At 33.4% G+C, this 20,877-nt stretch overlaps 1 protein-coding gene across 1 annotated transcript in view; it reads right to left on the bottom strand.

The window, feature by feature from the left end:
* The window catches only part of RAPH1 (Ras association (RalGDS/AF-6) and pleckstrin homology domains 1), a 50,678-nt gene extending 32,224 nt beyond the window's left edge, over positions 1 to 18,454 (bottom strand). The window contains 3 exon segments of the mRNA XM_011369693.2: positions 14,068 to 14,576; positions 15,381 to 15,486; positions 18,314 to 18,454. Of these exon segments, the coding sequence (XP_011367995.1) occupies positions 14,068 to 14,576; positions 15,381 to 15,486; positions 18,314 to 18,433 (735 nt within the window). The 5' untranslated portion in view covers positions 18,434 to 18,454.
* Positions 18,455 to 20,877: the final 2,423 nt, after the last annotated feature.

The following is a 20,877-nucleotide window of genomic DNA, read 5'->3' as shown; positions in this document are numbered from 1 at the left end:
CTGTAATATAAATTATAGCTGTTTTGATATACATGTAATTCATAGTTGCCTATCCCTAAATAATACTGAATAAGTTATTTAATTTTTAATGTTCTGTAGTTACTATCCGCCATTTAAAACAATACATGGCACAACTGAATGCAATTATAGAAAATATTCTACAATGTTATAGTTTATAAATCTAACTTTACATAAAGTTATTCTTGAGAAACAAATTCTTTTAATTTATGTAAGTAAATACTAGAGCAGTACCCACTCTCATAAAGTTCACTGTCACAAATAAAATACTACAAGATTAGAAATCGTTACAGAAAATATTATTAATTTAACATTTACTCATATCTGTACTATGTTGAGTTAGGTTTGCTATATGTTATTTCATTGCCTATATGTTTAGTTTTGTTTTAATTCCAGATGATCCTTACAAGCATACCTACCCCTTTCAACTCCTAAAAAAACAAAAACAAAAACAAAGAAAGAAACCTAAGGTTAAAAAAATTGGACATATTCATCGAGAACAGCACTAACATGGTCAAACAATAATAAGAACAGAGACAATTATCTCAAGGTCATCATTTACCTATATGGTATAATTCTTCTGAAGGGAAAGATTAGTTGGCTCATCCATAAAGACTCTAGGAAAGCAGAAATTTCTGAAAATTCAATTAATTTGAGGTTAACAATCAGATAAGATGAGGGAGAACATTGGGAATGACATTTAAAAAGAGCAATTATAACTTTTATTGCTCTTATTCCCATTCAATTTTGTTATTTGCATGTAATGGGAAAAAATGTATTCTTGCACGATTATGTAAAACACATAGAAAATGTCTTGAAAAACTACTCCTATTTATCTTACTTATAAAGGTTACTAAGAAAAAGATCCCCAAAATGAGAATATCTATACTTAGATAATTATATTTCAAATTTAAAAAATCTGCTTCAGGTTACCAAAAACTATTATTTAACAAATGTAACTCCAGACCTTAAATTTAAGTTTCAACTTAAAAAAAATCTTAAACAAGATTTACTTAATCAGTTCTCACACTCAAATCGCCTCAAGACTTCACTAAAAAAAAAATCTATACTCTGATCAGTAAGAAACAATAATATCTATTTGAAGACTCTAGAGTGGAAGTTATCCATTTAAAAATATTAAAAGGTTTAAATAACTTGAAATAAAAATAGGATATTCATATGGTTTGTGATCTAAAAATATGCCACATCTAAAAAATGAGACTGCAAACAATAGGTGGAAATGATCTCAAATTACTTTGTGTTAGTACAGTCATATAGATATTCATTGCTTACTCACTAGCAGGGCAGGAGACTAGGACTCCATGTCCCCTTTATCTAAGCTACAGGTATTTGTAGCAGAAAAAGAAAAAGAAAAAAGAAAATCTAGAAACCAGAAGCAGCAAAACCCTCTCTTAAAAAAATGCCTTAAATCTATCTTCCCCTACTGGTGCCAGTCCTACATTGCTCTAGAATTCTTCAGAAAGTGGGGTAGGGGTGGAGGGAGAGCTGGTTACTGAAGAAAGGTTCAAAAGAGATGAGAGTTATGTACATGTGGAAGACTGAGAAAAGTAAAAGTGTGGTTTGGGCATGTCGTTAAATCAGCCTTCAATCTTGGTACATATTACTGGTAACAAAAATGCATTTAGCTTCATTTAAATGGGGCTTTCTTATATTTTCATTCACCACTAACAACACAAAGTCAGCGACTTATTCTTAATCCATTTCACCGGTTTACTAGCCATTTTCTTTCTCTCTTTTTCCCTTTCTTTCATTTATTCAACTATTTATTAGGTTTAAACTTTGAGCCTGTAACCATGCCAGGTGGAGATGCAAAGATGACCAAGATAGGCATTTCTTACTCTCACAAAGTTTAGAGTCTAACAGAGAGAGAACTGATAAATACAATATAGTGTGTTAAGTGGTACGGGAGCAAGTAGGAAGTGGAGTATCTAACCCAAAATTAGGAGCTCAATAAAAGTACTTCTGAAACAGCTTAGAGTCCTGGAGGATAAGAAGCAGCTGGGCATGGGGTGGGGGGTTGAGACAGAGTAAACAGAGATACCACCTGTTCTCAAAGGGGGTGGTGTTGCCCTTCAAGGAGACATTTCAAAAACAAACAAACAAACAGGATATTTTGTGTTGTCACAATTAAGAGGAGGAGGGTGTTACTGGTATTTATTGCGAGGGAAGTCAGAAATGCTAGATGCCCTGAAAGCATGGAACAATGTCACATAATAACAAAGTCTTGCATCACACCTGAATTTTTAATGTCCTTATATGAAAATTAGAGATGGGCAATTCTGTTTACAACAATCTAAGCGTATAACCTAATTCCATTTTACATAGAAACAGAATGTACTTATGTATAATTCTAAGATTCAATGACTCTTCTAGGAAGGCTATTTACCATATAAAATAAATTGAGGGAAGCCTGTACTTCCTTTTGTTCAGAATTTACGGAGTCATTTGTTACGTTAGAAAATCATTTCACCAATGGAAACCTAGCTTGAAGTGAGAGTTGCCAATATCAAAATTGGCAGCATCAGACTGCACTCTGTCACATGCAAGTAAATGACAGGAGAAATTTAAAATTCCTTTAACAGTATTAGGAACTAAATACCATTAAATTAATGAAGACGTGAAATGAAGGAATTCCACAGAGTTTCATTAATAAAGATTGTTTAAAAATATTTCAGATAGTAAATGTGGTTGATGCTTACACTTGCTATGGAAGTGTAGGGGAGGAGACGGAGGTGAGGTTGGAGAAGTGTTCCTCACTATGCAGGATAAATAACCCGTTAGTGGGTTGTGAAATCAATTTACTGGGTTACTACTGTATTTTTAAAGGATTGGAAGGAAAGGAGAAGGGGAAAGAAAGGAAGCAGAGAGAGTTAGAGGGAATCTGATTTAGCAGGGTCAGGGTCAGGGATTTGGTCTTTTTTTTTTTAATGCTTCACAGATGACTCTAAATCAGCTCTGACCAATGGAAATATAATACAAGCCACAAATGTAATTAAAATTTTCTAGTGACTTTTTTTTAAAGTAAAAAGAAAATGGTGAAAAAGCTAATATTAGTATCTTATTTAACAGAAAATATCTACAATATAATTTCAATAGTAATACAAAAAATATTAATAAGATATTCTACATTTTTTATACTATCTTCGAAATCCAGTGTATGTTTTATCTTTACTGTATATCTCAATTTGGATTAGCCAGATTTCAAGTATTTAATAGCCATATATGGTTAGTGGCTGCCATGTGAAACAGCACTGCTTTGAAGCATCCAGTGACCGAGGATACATTTTTTTAAGAAATTAGGTTTTCAGTTAAGCATTAGTGCAGAAGAGTCATTTTACTTGATATCTCCATTCTGAAAAAAAGCTAAATTTGTTAATATCTTAAGAAATACGAAAGTCTCTAGCTTCAGAATAAAGAATAAAGTATATGGTTTCAGGTTCCAAAACAAGACTTCTATATATTAGATATGCTACCACCTATATAATCTCACCATGAGTGTTACTATTCAATGGTACTATATCATACAGTTGCTCATCTGCTTTTGCTCATTTGTTTTTAAGCTTGGTTTAACTTTTATTTGAAAAACTGAGGTACATGACAAAGTTTAATCATCATAAGCTTTAAAGAATGCATTTCTCTTCATTGATATTTAAGTAGTCCTATGGACATGTTTACAGAACTTACAGGTGTCAGCTCAGCCTGTTCTTCTGTGAAGTCAATATGACGCTTGGCCTGCTTGCTGGGACATCTCAGAGAAATAGCATGCTGTGAAAATGCAGGAAGGAAGAAAATGATAGGTAAAGGAGGTGGAAAAGGGCAGTTCTCATTATCATGCAGGAAGAGAAAAGATCATTGAAATGAATAGTTGAAACAAAATGGTAATGAAAAGTTGCATGCACCTTTCATTATAGTATGCAAAAATAAAAAAGGTAAGAATCAGATGACTTAATCCTTGATAACTTAAGGATAGCCTCTCTCTGCTTCTGGACAGTAGCGCTTTATGGGAGAACCATGCAGAAACAATGTCCATTACCAGTTCCCGTTTCTGAACGTTAACTGGGCTCTGACTGCTGTTTGACAGTACTCTACCTTTTTCTCTCACTCCCTAAGTCATTCCCTCTAAGCTTGTTCCAAGTCGTTTCCAAGTTCTTCAAGCTTCTAATTTCACTCTTCCACCTCTTCCTATGACTTCACTTCCTTCCATTACTAAGTAAATCACATTCATCTATCATGAGGATCTTCATCACCAAAATGTATCCTATAACTATACCCAATTCTCATCTTTCTCTCCAGTTCTATATAAGCATATATGCTTTTTTCTCCATCCAAAGCTAAGCACATCCTAGATCCTACTCGTTCCCCTTCTAATATCTCAAACTCTACTGAACTAGTCTAGCTTATTGGTGGTGGGAAGGACAGAAAGATAATCAATTCTTTGAGGGTACTCTTCTCTTTTCAAACTATCATTTTCTCCTTTTCACTATCAAATTCCCTCAGTTCAGCATACTGTACTTTCTCCACTTATCCCTTAATTCCCTACAATCTAGCATACATCTTTCTTCTCCAAAATCTTTATCCTTTGAGTTGTTAGTGCGTTCTGTAACTCATTCTCAAAATCATCAATGACCTTTTAACCAAGGTTTTCTGTCTTTCCTATCATAGTATGAACCTCACTGTTCTGAAATTGCTTGTTTGGCTGTCTATTAACATCCCTCTCCTTATATGATAATTTATAACCTCATTAGGACACTGTGTATTATGTGCACAGTTTTATCCCTTACAGCCCAGTGCAGTGCCTGGGCACTCAACTATTTATGGAACATATGAATAACTATTTTTTCTTGGCCTTCATGCCACATGCTTGTCCAGATCAAGACTGTTTTGCATTCCGTCCTCTACATTTTCTCATTACATTTTCTATAGCACTGTGTCAATAACTACATCAACAGGAGGGCTAAAGGTCATAATAAATGCAATTAACTCTCATATAGTTCAGGAAAAATGCATATATAAAAGGAACGATAAAGTAAATGTGGCAAAATGTTAAAAATTAGTGAATCTAAGTAACAAGTTTCATGAGTTCTTTGTACTATTCTTTCAAGTTTTTTTATTGACATTTCAAAATAAAGTTTTTAAAAATCTATTCTCTCCAGATTCTCACACAAGCTCCCATATTTCTAAATGTTTATTGGCTAATTTTTTTTTAAAAATCTAAATCTAACATGTTCAAAAAGAGATGACTATGTACCATGTTAATTTTACAATATGATGGAATATTAGTTATTAAAATTCAACATAGCCTTATCAAAAATTAATATATGTACACAGTGACAAAAACAATAGAAAATAGTACATATACAAACAAAGATTAAATGTTATTACATTAATAAAGATGAAGAGATTATGGAATGATATAGTTTGTTTAATGTCAATTAGGATGTATTTCCACAAAATATTTAAATACTTTCCTACAAAAAAAAGTATCTCCCCAAAATCTAATTTTTACCTACTCTTCATCACTACTTTAAATCTAAAAGCTATGCTCAAATCACATAATAAAAATGAAAATTGAGAATCAATTCTCCACATAAGTTTTCCTCTAAACATTCTCATTTCCAAAAACTTTCGTTTGTTATAAAGCTATCAAAATCTCCATCGACTTCTTAAAAACTCCACAAATCTCTATAAAGTTAGTTATGGATCACTACTTTTTAAAGCAGAATCTATAACATCTTAAAACGAAGTACCATTTACGAGTCAGAAGTACCATTTACGAGTCAGAGTGGTGGTAGTGGTACATAGAAAAGCATTGATCTGATCACAAGAGCCAAACCATAAATCAAGATGGCTGTGCACCAAAATGGCTTTGTACCAAAGTCATGGTTACAAAATAAAATACTTCCTTTTATTGCTAATGCTTTAAATTGCAACTAAAAAAAGAAATGGAGATTTCTTTGAACATATGACAGTGGTTCCATAAAGCAGATTCACATTCATCTTTTACTGACATGTGTATATGCTTTTCACAAATATTAAAAACAAGCATAGCATGATGATTAGGAATGCAGACTCTGAGGCTGGAATGCTTCGGTTCTAGCCCTCGCTCAGCCATTTACTGGTAATGCGAATCTAGGCTTATTATTTAACCTGTTTCCTCGTGCGTAAAATGCAGTAATAATAGCATTCATCTCCAAAGGTTGTTAGGATTAGAATTATATTAGAATTAGAATTCAGCCCTCATCTAAATTTTATTTAAGCCTCAATTCATTTAGATTACAGCTAGAATTGTTAAATTTGAACAATACATTCAGGAATATACTAAACTGCCACAAGATGGGGATGTTACCACATAAATCTTTTTGCCTTTTTTCTCCAGCCCATGTAGTTCTGTCTCTCTGCCTGGATCTGAGAGCACTGGCCAGTCTAGCTTTGTCATGAGTCTCCTTCAATTCTGTGATGAAGCAGCATGGTGGTACAGTATGAGCTCTACGATCAGACTGTCTAGGTTCAAGTCCTTGGAAAAATTAGTCACTCTCTGCCTTAGTTCCTTCCATTGTATAATAGAGGTAATGAAGTCTATTCAATAGCACTGTTCATTTTCAGTATATTACCTATGACATGTAATATACTGAAGCACAATGCCTAACACAGAATCAGCACTCAACGTCGTTGCTGCAATTGTTTTCTATTTCTCCCTTCTTTGCTTTATTCCTCTCTTTTTACTGGCCATTATACAGCCAGCATATACTTGAATGCGTTTAAAATTATTTTTTATATTTTATAGTCCCTGTTAATTTTAAAAGTATGGATATATTTCTAATTCTTGTCCAAAAAGAGGTCTTTACCAGCCCTCCACAACACAACATAAAACAGAAAAGAAAAACAAAACAGATCTAAAACCAAATAAAGATGCTTTTTTACCTCTTCAGAGAAGAAGAATTGCATGGACTTCTAAGAAATACACAAAATAAGAATTGAAATATATGCCAGAGTTAATTGCAGTAATATGTTTGAAAAGTGTTTGGCTTTCACCAAATCTACAGCTCTTCTTTCATCTAATACCTGTTCCTTCCTCCATTAACTTCACTAGGCTAGGCCAGTGACATCTGTAATTAAACACCAAGTTGGTACATGTGAATAAATTTCTGTGAGATGTAGCAACATGGTCATTAAAATTTTAAGAGAAATGTAGCTGCAATAATTGAGAAATTAATAACTCCAATTTTTTAGATATGTAGGCCTCAAAGGTTTCAAAAGCCCTGTGCTTCTCACCCAATTAATACTACTCCAGAACAAAAGGCTGTTTGCTAAGAATAATTCAATGGACTTCAATGCCAGTGGGCTTTTCTTTCCAATACCTCAAAATTTCTGCACACATTAATTCTTGAAATAGTTTTGAAACATGAAGGAAGTGGAGAGGAATTGCACTGAAGCTATGATATGTTGTTGCATTGTCACAAGTTATTAACAGTATATCCATGAAAGATTTCATTTAATAAAAAATTCCTATACATATGAGGAAAACATTCAAAATTACAACATTCAAAAGTTTTAGAAGCTGAGATACTGAGAAGTATTTTCCTATCATAATATTTATAATATAACCAATCAAGTATTCTTAAGATTCAGCAAAACCTTTCAAATCTGCCATAAACTACAGTAAAAGCTTTTAAAAGCATTTTCATTTTAAAAATACATTTTCATGAATAAAATTCCAAATTCAGAGGAATCATTAAAATTTAAATCCCAACAGAAAATAAATATAAAAGCGTATTTTAAAATTAACCTTATTAGTAAATCCCATTTTATATAAAACTTATAATATTCAAATGTCATTTAAACTTGCAAACTGCTGAATTATTGAAAAGTATTGTTTTATCAGTTAATGTGAATAAAAATTCCACAGGCCGCAACATTTATTTCACATTGGTTAAGATATAAAAGGTCCCTTATTAGAATTTATTTCAAGTACAATGAGTTCTAATTCTAAAAACTTAGCAAATGAACATTACTGATGGGTTTCATAAGAATATTGAAATTTTCTCTAATTCACTTTTATGTTTATCCATGCAAAATATTTTTAATGCTAAAACATTCTTTAACATTCTGGAATAATTTTTAACCATCAGCTTCACTTTATTTTAAGATATTGATAAAATCTGGGAGGCAAATGTGTAGTTTAGCATTCAAATAGATTCCTGAGTTATTTGACCTACTTAATCTCTTCCTTGGAATAATGTCCCTACCAAAGGGACAGTGGAAGGCTTAAATGAGATAACATATGTGAAGTGTCTGGGAGCACAGAATTTCAATAAGAGTCAAGAAAGAGAACTCAGAGAAAAAAGACATATTCTTTCTGATGTGAAATTGTACTGTGCCTATCCCTGTTGGTTTTCAGAGAGCACAGAGGCAGAAAGATAAGCCACGATATTATTTTATTTTTAGATGGACAGTTTGAGTGTCCTTGTCCCCAAGATGAAAAATGGAACCAATATCAAAATTATTTTTCTAACTGGTATTTATGTCACTAAACTTTAGCTGAAAGTAATTATTCTGTCCTTGGCTTCTTTAGGTATAATTTCTGCCTCTAAAGAATCTAGTTGTATAAAACAAGTTTCACTTTGCAGAGTTTTCACATGTTCACTTGTGGCATTCCATCTACCATTTTGAAAGAAAATAACTGCTGATAAGACGAGATGGATTGAATACATGCATATATTTGTTCATTCAAATATCTGAGAGCTTATGAATCAAATAATGTTCTAGGTGCTAAGGATACATCAGGAATCAAAAGAAAATTTTTTTAAGTCCCTTTCCTCACAGAGCTTATATTCAAGTGGGAGGAGATAGATGAGCAGAATTTAAAAAGTAAATTATACAGTATGTTAAATGGTGATAAAATAAAGAGAAATATCAAGAAGAAAAGAGAGATAAAAAGTAACCACAAGGCAGAAGAGGAGGAGTTCAATTTCCAAATAGGGTGATCAAAGAAGGCCTCACTGAGAAAGTGATATTTGAGTAAATCTTTGAAGGCAGTGAGGGGGTCTATTGTGGGGAAAGGCGTTCAGGCAAGGGACAAGTGAAAAGGCTCTGTGATAAACTCTGACTTCTGGCAAAGAACAACTAGGAGGCAATATGGCTGACAGAGTAAAGGAGGGAGGGTAGAAAGAAAAACAGGGGCAGAGGTAATGGGAAAGCAGATTCCTTAAGGCCATGTAGGCCACTGTAGGGATTTTGACAGATATAAAGCCTTTAGGTTTGAAAAGAAGAACAAGAACCGACTTGCATTTCAATAGGACCATTCCGGGTGTTGTGTGGATGACAGGCTTAAGGGTAAGGTGAACACAAGAAGAGCAGTGGGAGGCTACTGCAAAAATCTACATCAAGATGTTCTTGGCTCTGTAGCAGTTGAGGGGGTGAGAATTCTGAATATATTCTGAAGAGAAAGGCAACAGAATCTGCCTCTGGATTGTGGGGGCAGTGGGGGTGGGGGACGGGCGGGGCGGATAAAAAGAAAAAGAAATAAAGATGTGAAAGATTTTACTTGATAAACTGGAAGGATGGAACAGCCATTAACTGAAATGGAGAAGACTGTAGGAGGAGTATGAAAGAAAAAAAAAAAAATCAGAGCTTCAGTTATACACCATTTAAATTTGAACTACCTATTATACACCCAAATAGAGATAGATGCTGATTAGAGGTAAGGTGTATAAGCCTAGAGTTCAGGGGGCATGCTGGCTAAAAATCCTGTATTTCATTAAATCTAAGATGATTTAATGCTGGTACTTGTTTGATCTTTATCAGAAACTGTCAGCAGAACATAGTGTAATTGCCACTTTGCTGACGGTGAGTGATAGATGCCAACTGATATTAGAACATGGTTTCTCAACCTTGGCACCACTTCGGGTCAGATAATTCCTCGCTGTAGGGTCTGTCCTGTACATTCTAGGAGTTTAGCAGCACCTCTGGCCTCTACCCACTACATGCAGTAGCAAGTACCCCTCTATCACTGACAACCAAATATGTCTCCAGACATTGCTGAATGTTCCCTGGGAGACAAAAACAGCTCCCAGTTGAGGACCATTTTAGAGAGATGAAAATGTGTGTGTGTGTGTGTGTGTGTGTGTGTGTTGGGGATTATGTCTTAAGTAAATAGAGATATTAAGATTTGGGAGCTGACGCTGCATAAGATCACAAAAGGAGCAGCTATAGATAGAAAGGTAATCGGAGGCCTGTACCTTAGACATTCCAAGTTTAGAGATTGTAGACATGAGAGGAGACTGTGAATGGCCAATGAGGTAGCTCCACCCCTTTCCCCAAAGCCACTAAAACAAAGACTAAAATGAAGAGTTTTGTTGTCTGGTTTGTCTTTTTTTTTAAAAGACAAACTCATAAGATACAGCAAAATTTTGGAAGCTAGAAAGCATATGGCTGAGTGGTAACCAACTGAGCAGGCCCAAGAAAAGCTGAATGCTAAGCCAGCACTGGAGAAAAGCAGAGGAACACTCCAATTTACTCTATATAATCCCAAAAGGCTCCAGAAGTGGCAGAAGTGAAGGTGGGACTAAAAGCAGGAAGATTGGTTGAAAGCATATTTAAGAACAGAGTTAATGCCCAGATTCCTTCCTTTATTTGCCCACCAGCAATGGTCTCAGGTTCAGATTGATATTCATTCATCGGACCCAAAAGACCATAGCTTGACACTAGGTTTACTTAGTTCTATATAGAAAGACAAAGATAGCATGATAGCATGAGACATGCTATCTTCAAAAGATATCTATTCAGCCCACCAGGAGTCTTTTTTGAGCCAAACATTTTAAGAGAAAGAGAACATTTGGGGTAAGTACAAAAATCACCCTGGCTTAGAAAAACTTTCTGCTCCACAGGAACCAGAAGTACAGTATAACAACCAATGAGTGTAGGTTCCAGGGCCTCTCAAGAGATGCGTTCATATTCACTTACAAGAATTACACACTGCACACCAGGAAGTCGTGCTCTGTGTCTTTTCATGGGCTTCTAAAGTTCACTCACCATCTTCCTGGTCCATATGCACTTACCAATTTGGGGTCAATTTACAATAAATATTATTACCTGAAAACATTCAATATTTATTAAGTTTCTAGGAAATGAATTCCAGCGGGGAAAAACCTAAGGTCATTTCCCATGCAGAAAAAGGGCTCAGACTTGCTATTAACTCTGTACTTATAGCAGTGATTCTAAACCGGGGCAATTTTGCCTTACAGGGAACATGTAGCAATGTCTGCAGATATTTCTAGTTGTCACAAGTGGAGGGGGGTGTGTATACTACTGGCACCTAGTGGGTAGATGACAGGGATGCTACTAAACATCCTATAATACACAGGATAGCTCCCCACAACAAAGAATTATCTAGCCCTAAATGTCAATAAGCTGATGGTTGAGAAACCCTGACCCAGAAGGATTAAATGGAAGATCGCATACTGAACACTGAGGACCATCCCACATCTCAAGCCTTCTTTCCCCAATGGGCTGCTAAAGCACTGGCAGCCAGGCATATGTCTTCTAGGCAGGTGATTGGAAGAATAGTCTTTGGGAAAGTTCACCCAAATGAGAGAAAAGACCTAAGAATGATCCTAGAGTAAAGATTCCAAAAGACAGAAAAGAATTTTAAAAAGATGAAATTAACAGAACAGCAATTTTGTTTGAAACAATAGATTTAATCAACTGGGGGCAAGTTTGGACTTGAAATAGTGATAAACATATGAAATACATACATACATATATATTTTAAATCTAAAGAAAATTATTAATTCCAGGAAAAGCAAACTGTAACAAAAGTATGTAGAGTTTAACAGTAAACTGCAAGTACATAGTCATGATAGTATAAATACTGAACAGTAGTAACCCAGCCAAAACATATTGGGAGGATGGGGGAATAGGAGGGGAAGAGTGAGGGTAGCTGTCTAAGAGCACTTTCTCCTAATCTCCCAGAGTGAGAAGCTGGTAGACAACAGATACAACTGAAAAAAAAAGAAAATGAAAGAATGGTGATATAAGTATAGATTTAATGATATGAGGGTAAATACCCTAAGAATCAGCTAAAAGGGCAGAAAGTGCTTACCTCTGGGAGAATACGGCATGTGTATGGCAGACTTTTCTGTAACAAGTCTCATAGAACAATCTGACCCTTTAAACTCCATGCGTGCAAAGTTGAAATATATATTTTTTTATTGTATTTGAGTGTAGGGACAATTTGACATATGGGTTTGGGATCTAAAACTTCCTCAGTATTCTTCATTTGAATCAAAACAGACTATATCCAGAAAAAAGTATATAGAAACATTTCCAGTTAAACCATTTTCTACCCACCTGGGCAAGGCAAAAGAACGGGCTGCACAGAGAAGACCTTAACTCCTTTCCTTGTTTATTTCTGGTTTACTCACCAAACCTTATATTCAAGTTTTACATTAAGCATAATACCCACTGAACACTGGTAACGTTACCCATGGATACCACTAGATACTATGTGAAGTATTAGCTGAGAGGACTTTTCACTTTTTACTTTCTCGCTCTTTTGTTTGAACTTTCATAACAAGTATATTTAAGAGATGAAAATACACACACACAGATCCTCGATAATTAGTTCATAACCTGGTCTCATGCATCTTGACCCAACTAAAAATAATCTGACTGGAAGGAAGGAATATCAACATACAAAACACAGAAAAAACAAAAAAGTATATCCCTAATAAAATACTGCTCATATCCCAATAAGTAAATCTAAAAGACATAAATGGCGCATATTAAGTAGCTGGTGCTAAATGTAATCCCAAGGCATAAAGCAGAAATCAGTTTTTAAGTTCTCTATGGAATATATACCACTTTGATAAGTTTAATTTTAAATAAATGTTTATTCTTTAGACTGATTATAATTTGCTTTCTTTAAAGCAATAAAACTCAAGTTTATCTCCAAACCATTATGATTCATGCTTCCTTTGAGTTCCACAGTACCTAAAACAAAGCTAAGTAAATGGGTAAGTACCAAGAGTTACTGACAAATTAATTTAATAAATTAAATCAATGGGGGGAAAATCAATAATGTCAAGTAATAGGTATGAGTTTTAAATTTCTATGCAATTCCTTAAATAATGTTTTACAAGATTTTACCTTTCGATTATTCAGAAATAGATTATTTTACTCTGCATTAAAGGGCATCATCTCGTTGATTTTCCTTTTTCTTGTTACTCTATAACAAAACTGCCTTCTCCTTGATGGAAAAAAACTCAATAAAAAACTCATCTTCAAGAAACTCAGCTTTCGCTAAACTTATTTTATAGCAAATCCATTTGTTACCCTCACCTGATCACATCCAGAAAAACTGGATCTTTTAAAAATCTGTTCATGTTCATCACTTTCAATTCTCTGAACCTCCATACAAGGAAGGTAGACCATGTACTATTAGCTCCATCTTACTAATGAGAAATTGATTTTCACAGAGGTTGAATAACTCATTTAGGTCCTACAAGTAGTGAATGTCAAAGAAAACACTTGGAACTAAGTTTTCTGATTCCAAGCCCAATAGCTCTTTCCTCTACACCATGCCAACTCTTTGATAATAAAATGGAGTAAACCCTGAAAACTAGAATCTTGGAGTACTACAAGGGAAATATGAGTCTTTTTCTTAAGTTGTTGTTTTATAATAAACATAAATTAAGCAACTGTTAGCTTAATAGCTATAGCTGCAAAATGTTATCAAATATAAACCACATTTCAAGATTTTTAGTCATGTGAAATAACTAACATTAGTTCAAAGACTTTAAATAGTCACAAGAATAAAAAAGAAGAAACTGAATCTCTTCATAATCATCTTTGTGACATTGCCATATCTGGTAATATATTCCTTTTGTTGTCTGATTTTAAGCTTAGCTCAGAGGTATGCTAGACAAATTTTAAATGTAGAAGAAATAAGTTATTTAAAACTACATTTTAAAAATATCATTTCCTATTCTACTAACTAAAATACCAGGGAAAAAAGTTCCATCTACTTACCTCAGTAATTGGCTGCCCCTGATGTGTCAAGTCCAGTTCTTGAGGGCGTGTTACTTTATCAATATCCAAAGAGTCCATGCTGGAGGCTGCGGAAGTGATGCTGGAACGAGAGGAGTTACTAATAGAGCGTACTTCAGCATCACTCACTGTGCCCGCTGATGCCGTTCTTCTGTGCTGATTAGTTCCTAAAGGCTTAGTATCTTCTTCTTGTATAGATTGCTGAGCAGCCTCATCCATGCTTAAGGAAGCTTGTTCTAACTGTGCAGTGATGTCATCCAAGGAGTAGTTAGCATGTGATGGTTTAGTTATCCTATTGGACGAAGAAGACAATCCTTTCATGGTGCCATGTTTTGATGTTTGTCGGCTAGGAGGTAATTTCTGAGTGGCTTTTGTTTCTGTGATTTGACGCTTACTATTTCCTGCACCGATACTGCTGAGCTCCCGCTCTATCGAGCAAAGATCGGCCATTAGAGCATCTAGATCCACAGTTTCTCCCTGATTCAGAGCTTCTGCAATAAACAACATATGTAATGTTTCCAGAACACACTGAATTAGAAATGCATACATTCTATTATAAATCAGTTTCTGAACATAGGGGAAGAAGCAAAAAAATTCATCCTATTGAGCCTAAAGCCTCTCAAATTCAGTATTTCTAACAGTTTTTGGTTTGTTTTACATTCTAAGAAAAATACTTAGAAGCAAATAGTCTATCTTTTAAGATTTATAGTAATTAGAGAAGAATTATGAGTTAAAAGGTAAAAGTAATGCAAAAATCGTTCCATGGTTTTAACCACATCTCCTATGTAACTTTTTACCAGAAGCTCTAAGTTGTTAATATGATCAGTGCCCTGGTAGAGATGTTACCTAAAGAGTTGAAGGCATAAAGAGAAATATAAGACCTGAAAATTTACAGACTGGAATGTCAAATCCAAATACTATAAAGTTGACTAGGTAGAAGACATTAAATAAAGGCCACAGGCGCTGATTTAAAAATTACTAAGAAGTAACTTCACTGGACTTTATTCCAGTAAAAATACAATAATGAAATTAAGTTTGCTGTAGGGTTCCATCTGAGTATATTCTCTGTCAATTATTAATAACCCAACTCGAAAACTATTTTAGTTATGTTCCAGTTTGATTTTTTTTTGTGATCATTTGAATTAGTAATAAAATGCACAAATCAAGATATATAAGAACTCAGTCAAGTCATGCAAATTGTTTTTATGTTGAGCTATCTGGAATTGTAGCTGCATTGTTTCCACATTATATAACTTAGTATACTATTTTATATTTTATTTCCAATTACATCTTACCATTCAAGTTGTATATGGAGAAGCGATAAGAGAAATTGGCCATGTTTGTTTCCTGGCGAAGAGGAGATCTTTTCACTGGTTCCATAGGCTTGTCAGAATCCAAACTCTTTAAAAAGGAAAGTTTAATAAGTCATATAAAATTCAGGCAAGAAATATGTAAAAAGATAGTCTGTTTTATGATTAAGTAAACTGTTATACAATAGGTAATGAGAACAAAGTTCTAAGTAATAGTCTTAAGGAAAGGTATACTTGGTTTTCATATTAATTTGGTTAAAGTTTTTTAAAGTTTTAGATATATGCTTACTTAAGGCACTTCAGATTGTCATAGTTCAGAGTAAATATCTTTCCAAATACATCCAGTATAATGACTAAGTTCATTTTACATAAATTCACTATAAAATAAACTAGGGCATATAAAATAGGATACAGGCATGGAAAGATGAATAGGAAGGAACAATGCAGATAATTGTTATCTCTTTCCTCAAAATAATTTGTTTTTGGTCCAGCACAGCGTCATTCTTGGCATGAAGTACCCTGAAGATAAGGCACAACTCTGGACTCAAAATTAGTGAGACCCAAGAGCAGTTACAACGCTAAACAGTAATGGAATAGCCCTGTTCTTTTCAAGCTCTATGAGCACACAGTGTAACCCAGCTATACTGCCTGTGCTAAGTCTAGAATTACAGTGCGCTTCAAGGTATGGTGTCTTGTAAGTTACCTCATCGCCTTTTTAAATGAGGCTTTTTTCTAACCTTTCTATAATAAGGAAAATAAGATGTCTATGAAAGAGAAATCCAGGGAAGGGTAGTAGTTATTTCACATCTATTTAAATAAATTTGTAAGTATTAGGATTAGTCTTTTAAAATTTTAATTTATCTATACTTATTAAATAGATTTCAAATAAAAAAGAATGCTGCATAGCAGAATCATGGAATTGGTTTAGAATGAGATCTTCTTTGTTCATTTATCTCAAGATAAAACTAATCCATTCAGTGTCCATCCAGTTTTTAAAACTATCATGTAAAGGAGATATGCCACCATTCAGTGTCTTATTTCAAAATTTCACACAACATCCAAGAAATTCTCCTTTAACCTCAAACCTAATTCTCTGGCTACAATTTAAGCCCTAAGCCTCCTTCTCTCAGGGGAAATGAAGAATGATAGGCAGGTACTGTTTTCTTTAAAAAAAAAAAAAATTGAATAAAACTTTTATTCATATTAACTTTTAACATATTAAAAGTAATCTATTTACCAGTTCAAATAAACAGATACTTATTATAATTACCTGCTGTGTCCATGGTGCTGGGATAACAAGAGAAAGAGCAAAAAATATTCCTTGATGCCAAGAAACTGCTAATCTAGTAGGGTGGTTTTTAACCTTTTTTTGAGGGGGAGGTGGTGAGGAGAATTTAATAAAAGCTATGTGCCTTTCAGAAAAATGCAAATACACACAAAATTTTACAAATGGTTTCAGAAGACTCATCGACCATTTAAAACTTAAACCCGATTTAATATATTAAATTGAAAAATCCCCATTGTAAGTGTAATATAGGTGTACAGTTGACACTAGAATAATAAACAAAAAACTTGAGGTTTTAGCCACTAAGTAAAATATTTTTTGAAAATTTCTGGTGTTAAAAAGCAACTTGTTAGCAGTGAGTCACATTACATAATGTCTTTTTTTTTTTTTTTTAATCTTTCTCTCTGAAGACAGATATATATAACAATAAGAACAGTCACAGCATTAGTTTAGGAGCCAGCTTTTTTTGATGACTGGCTCTTCACACTTATATGTCAGTGAATTTAAAATATAAGAATAAAAGGTATCAAACCAGTAGAAATGCCATCTGCAGTGGAGTAGCATGGAGTACTATTCCACCTAGAACAACTGGAGTGATACCTACCTGTCTTTTCTCTTTTTGGCCCTCTTCCCAAGTATGGACATTAAAGCCAAAGAGTCAAGGAAACCCCACATTCACATACTTTCCTTCCCGTATTATCATTTTCTATTTCCACTGTCTGGTTTCCTTTTTCCTTTTTCTCCTCAGCATAGAACTGCATAGCCTAGTCATCATCTCTATGCCAAAATCATCTTTTTGAAAAAATTAAGAATTAAACTGAAATCGTTTCACAACTACAGGTATAAGACCTTTCTCACAACAAATAATGTTATTTCTGATTGAAGATGAAAGAATGATTCTTATGAAATCTTAGAAGAACTAAAAGCATTCTCCTCAAAATTCAGCATTAACGGATTATGGTCACAAACATGTTTGTTTTTTCAAAATGATCTAGCAAGAATTACATGAATAGTTTATCAGTTTCAATTCCAGACTACTATAGAAAGAGAACAAATTAGTACTTTAAGTTTCCACCTTACCACCTACTTTTCTACTAGCTAAGGAATCTTGTTAAGCAATTTTCACAAAAGTTCTTCCCAGAAATATTAAAGGATAAATGAAAATAAGTTTTGTTCTAATGTTCTCATTGCTATAAAGTTGTTTTAATAAACAATTACAGAAAATATCTGCATGTGAGGATATTTGCTGTGAGGATATTATGTGGTGAAATGTATTCATATTCATAATATGAATACATAAATGTATTCATATTATGAAATAGGATTTACTAAAATTTAGACTTCAAAATTTTAGGCTTTAAAACTTTTTAGCCAGCAATCTCAATATATGAAACAGATTTTAAGCAATCTCCATACTTTGTCACAAGTATTTTTTTTTAAAGACTCCTTAAAATAACCGGAGATGATAATATATTTATTGTTCTAGGGTTACAATTCACTTTCCCTGTATAGCAGTCTCTAAAAATGTAACCTATATCCATATCCTTATGACTACAGAGTAAACTTTTAGCAGTGATGACATAACAGTGATGACTTAAAATCCTCCGCCAGTTTTTCAAGCACTATTTCTAACCTGAGTGAGTTTGTCTAGCTCCCCCAACCAGGCTCCAAACATTTTGTCCAGGTCTTGATCTTCCTTGTCACTGTCTTCTTCAGCACCATGGTCAATTTCTTCATCTGATAGCTGCTCCATCTGAAATAGACATTTGTGTAGAATAAATAGTTATAGGTTATAACTGAAAAATTATGCAGTATATGTTCTGATATATATTGCAGCTCTCCAGAGTCAAATCTTCAAAACTAGAGATTATATTATAAAAGGACATTAAAAGTCAGAGGAGACAGGAATAACAAATGAGTAGAAATGAGCAACTAAATCTCAAATTTTTAGAAAATTGTGGAAGAATGAACTGTGTCAGTTTATAACTGGAATCACAAGTAGCAATAATTTCTGAATTGCAGAACACTCCCATTAATTAGAAGATATTACAATAGAACAGTTCTCTCTACTAATAGATTCTAAAGCACCCCAAACATCACAGTAACACAATTTCAGAAGACTTTAATGCAGCGGTATTATTTATTCTTAAAAAGTCTGTTTAGATACAAATAAGTATCTTGAAAAAACTTAGTCCAACAAGCATTTCAGAGAAAAGACAAAACAAAAATTTTAACCTAGTTTAGTCTGTTGAATTAGTTCCTCCTTCTATCCTATTTTTACTCTACCCCATCTTTCTTTTACCTTACTTCCCCATTAGTTCCTACGAAATCTAAGGAACTAGAATGGAAATAAAAATATTTAAAAAACTAGAACTGAAAACTTTAAATTTGTATATAAAATTTCCTATATGTGGCAACTTTTCAAGTATAAGTCCCTTGAACAAAAAGATATTTTCCTTCTTCCCGTTAATAAAATAATGTGATATCTGACATGGAACTTGCATATTATATTGTGAAGGGAGAAAAAGATTACACAAAACAAAGATCGATGACTGACCAGATACTTAAAAGTCCTTAAAGTAAGATTAATCTGATTTAAAAAAATTTTAACACTAAAAGTTCTGAGAAATCTTCAGTAAAGCTTAGCTTTCCTTAAAACAACATATTCCAAATTTATTTGACCACAAATCCTTTTCCTTCAACTTGGAGTAATACCTATTAATTTTCCCAGTGACACGATGAACATCATCATTGTATATTTCATACTCTTGAATCACATTTCTGAACACAAATTTTGTTCCAGTGGATCTAGGCAAAATTTGGAGTAAAACTTGTCAGTTGGTTTAAACAATTCCTCAAAGATGAAAGATATCCTTAATCTCGAATAAGAATTTGTAGGCATCTCACACCTACAAAGCAGCAATCAAAATTACTTCTGTGATCCTTAATTGTGGTTATGAGATATGTAAAGAATCTAATTAGTTGATGAGATATCATTAAGTTAAAATTTAAACCTTATTTTACTATATGAAAATTTGCAGAAAGGGTCAAATGTTGCAAAATCAAACTGAATTTAGTACTAACAGTGTTGAAAATCAGACTATATCTCATTTAATTTCTGAAAGGAAATAATTTTCTTAAGCTTAATAACTATCAAGGATCACAGCTTATCAATAAGTCTAACAAAAACTGATAATTTTAATTTCTTAATTTCATCACTCTAAGCATGTATAAATTAGGGCATTCTGCCTTGACAAATGGAAAATGGAATCAACTAATTTTCCAATCCATAAAGGTGGCTCTTAAAAGAGATTTGATTTTTATAATTCACTTGTGTTAATACTATTTCTAAGATTTTTATTCATTACTGAATTTACAGATCAATCTCAATTGATATCATTCTTCATTAAGTTATATTTTATGAAAAACATAAAATATTAGTGCAAAGAAAAACCTCATTTGATCAGGTGACTTGCTCAATAATAGCTGGTAGTTTGAGAACATCTAGGAGTAGTAATACCCAGTCTTCGTGAGAGCCAACAAGCAACAGAACCAGGAACATAATCGTCAACTTCCTCTTCCTCCCTAATCTTCAAAACTAAAAACATTGGAATAACCCAGAAGCTAAAATAGTCTGGGAGGAATTGTGCTTTGAAATAATGATACTTATTCTGCCACTATCCCTGCTGAGCATACACTGTAATTGCCCATAAGGAATATGCTATACTGGAAAAAAAAAATAGGAATATAATTTTCCAGAGCAAACACAAAATAGTTAAAAATGAACGAGTATTTTAAGTTATCATAGAGCCAACTAGAACTACAGACTCCGTATCAAAGTCTGGTATGTTTTGTGAGTTTCTTATTCAAACCCAATTAATTATTTGGATTTTAAGAATCTCTTTAAACATTTTCATTAATACTTTTGTTTTTATCTATACTACTACAAACTCAGGTAAAATATCAGTAGGGAACAATGACGGTCATAAAATAAATGGAAATTTTGAAGCAACTATTCAACTTTTACCTTTTATGTACCTTGCCAATTTTATCCTTTCTTGAATTCCTGTTACCACATGGATTATTTTATAAAAAACAACTTAAGACATTTATTCAGACTTTTCCAATAAAAATTTAGGTTCTACAACACTGTTTTTTATTATTAAGTTTATTGGGGTAACACTGGTTAATATAATT

The sequence above is a fragment of the Pteropus vampyrus genome, unplaced genomic scaffold (assembly GCF_000151845.1).
Source record: "Pteropus vampyrus isolate Shadow unplaced genomic scaffold, Pvam_2.0 Scaffold152, whole genome shotgun sequence".
Lineage (NCBI taxonomy): Eukaryota > Metazoa > Chordata > Mammalia > Chiroptera > Pteropodidae > Pteropus > Pteropus vampyrus.
Note: the sequence above shows the minus strand (reverse complement) of the source record. Positions and strands in the feature narration are given on the sequence as shown.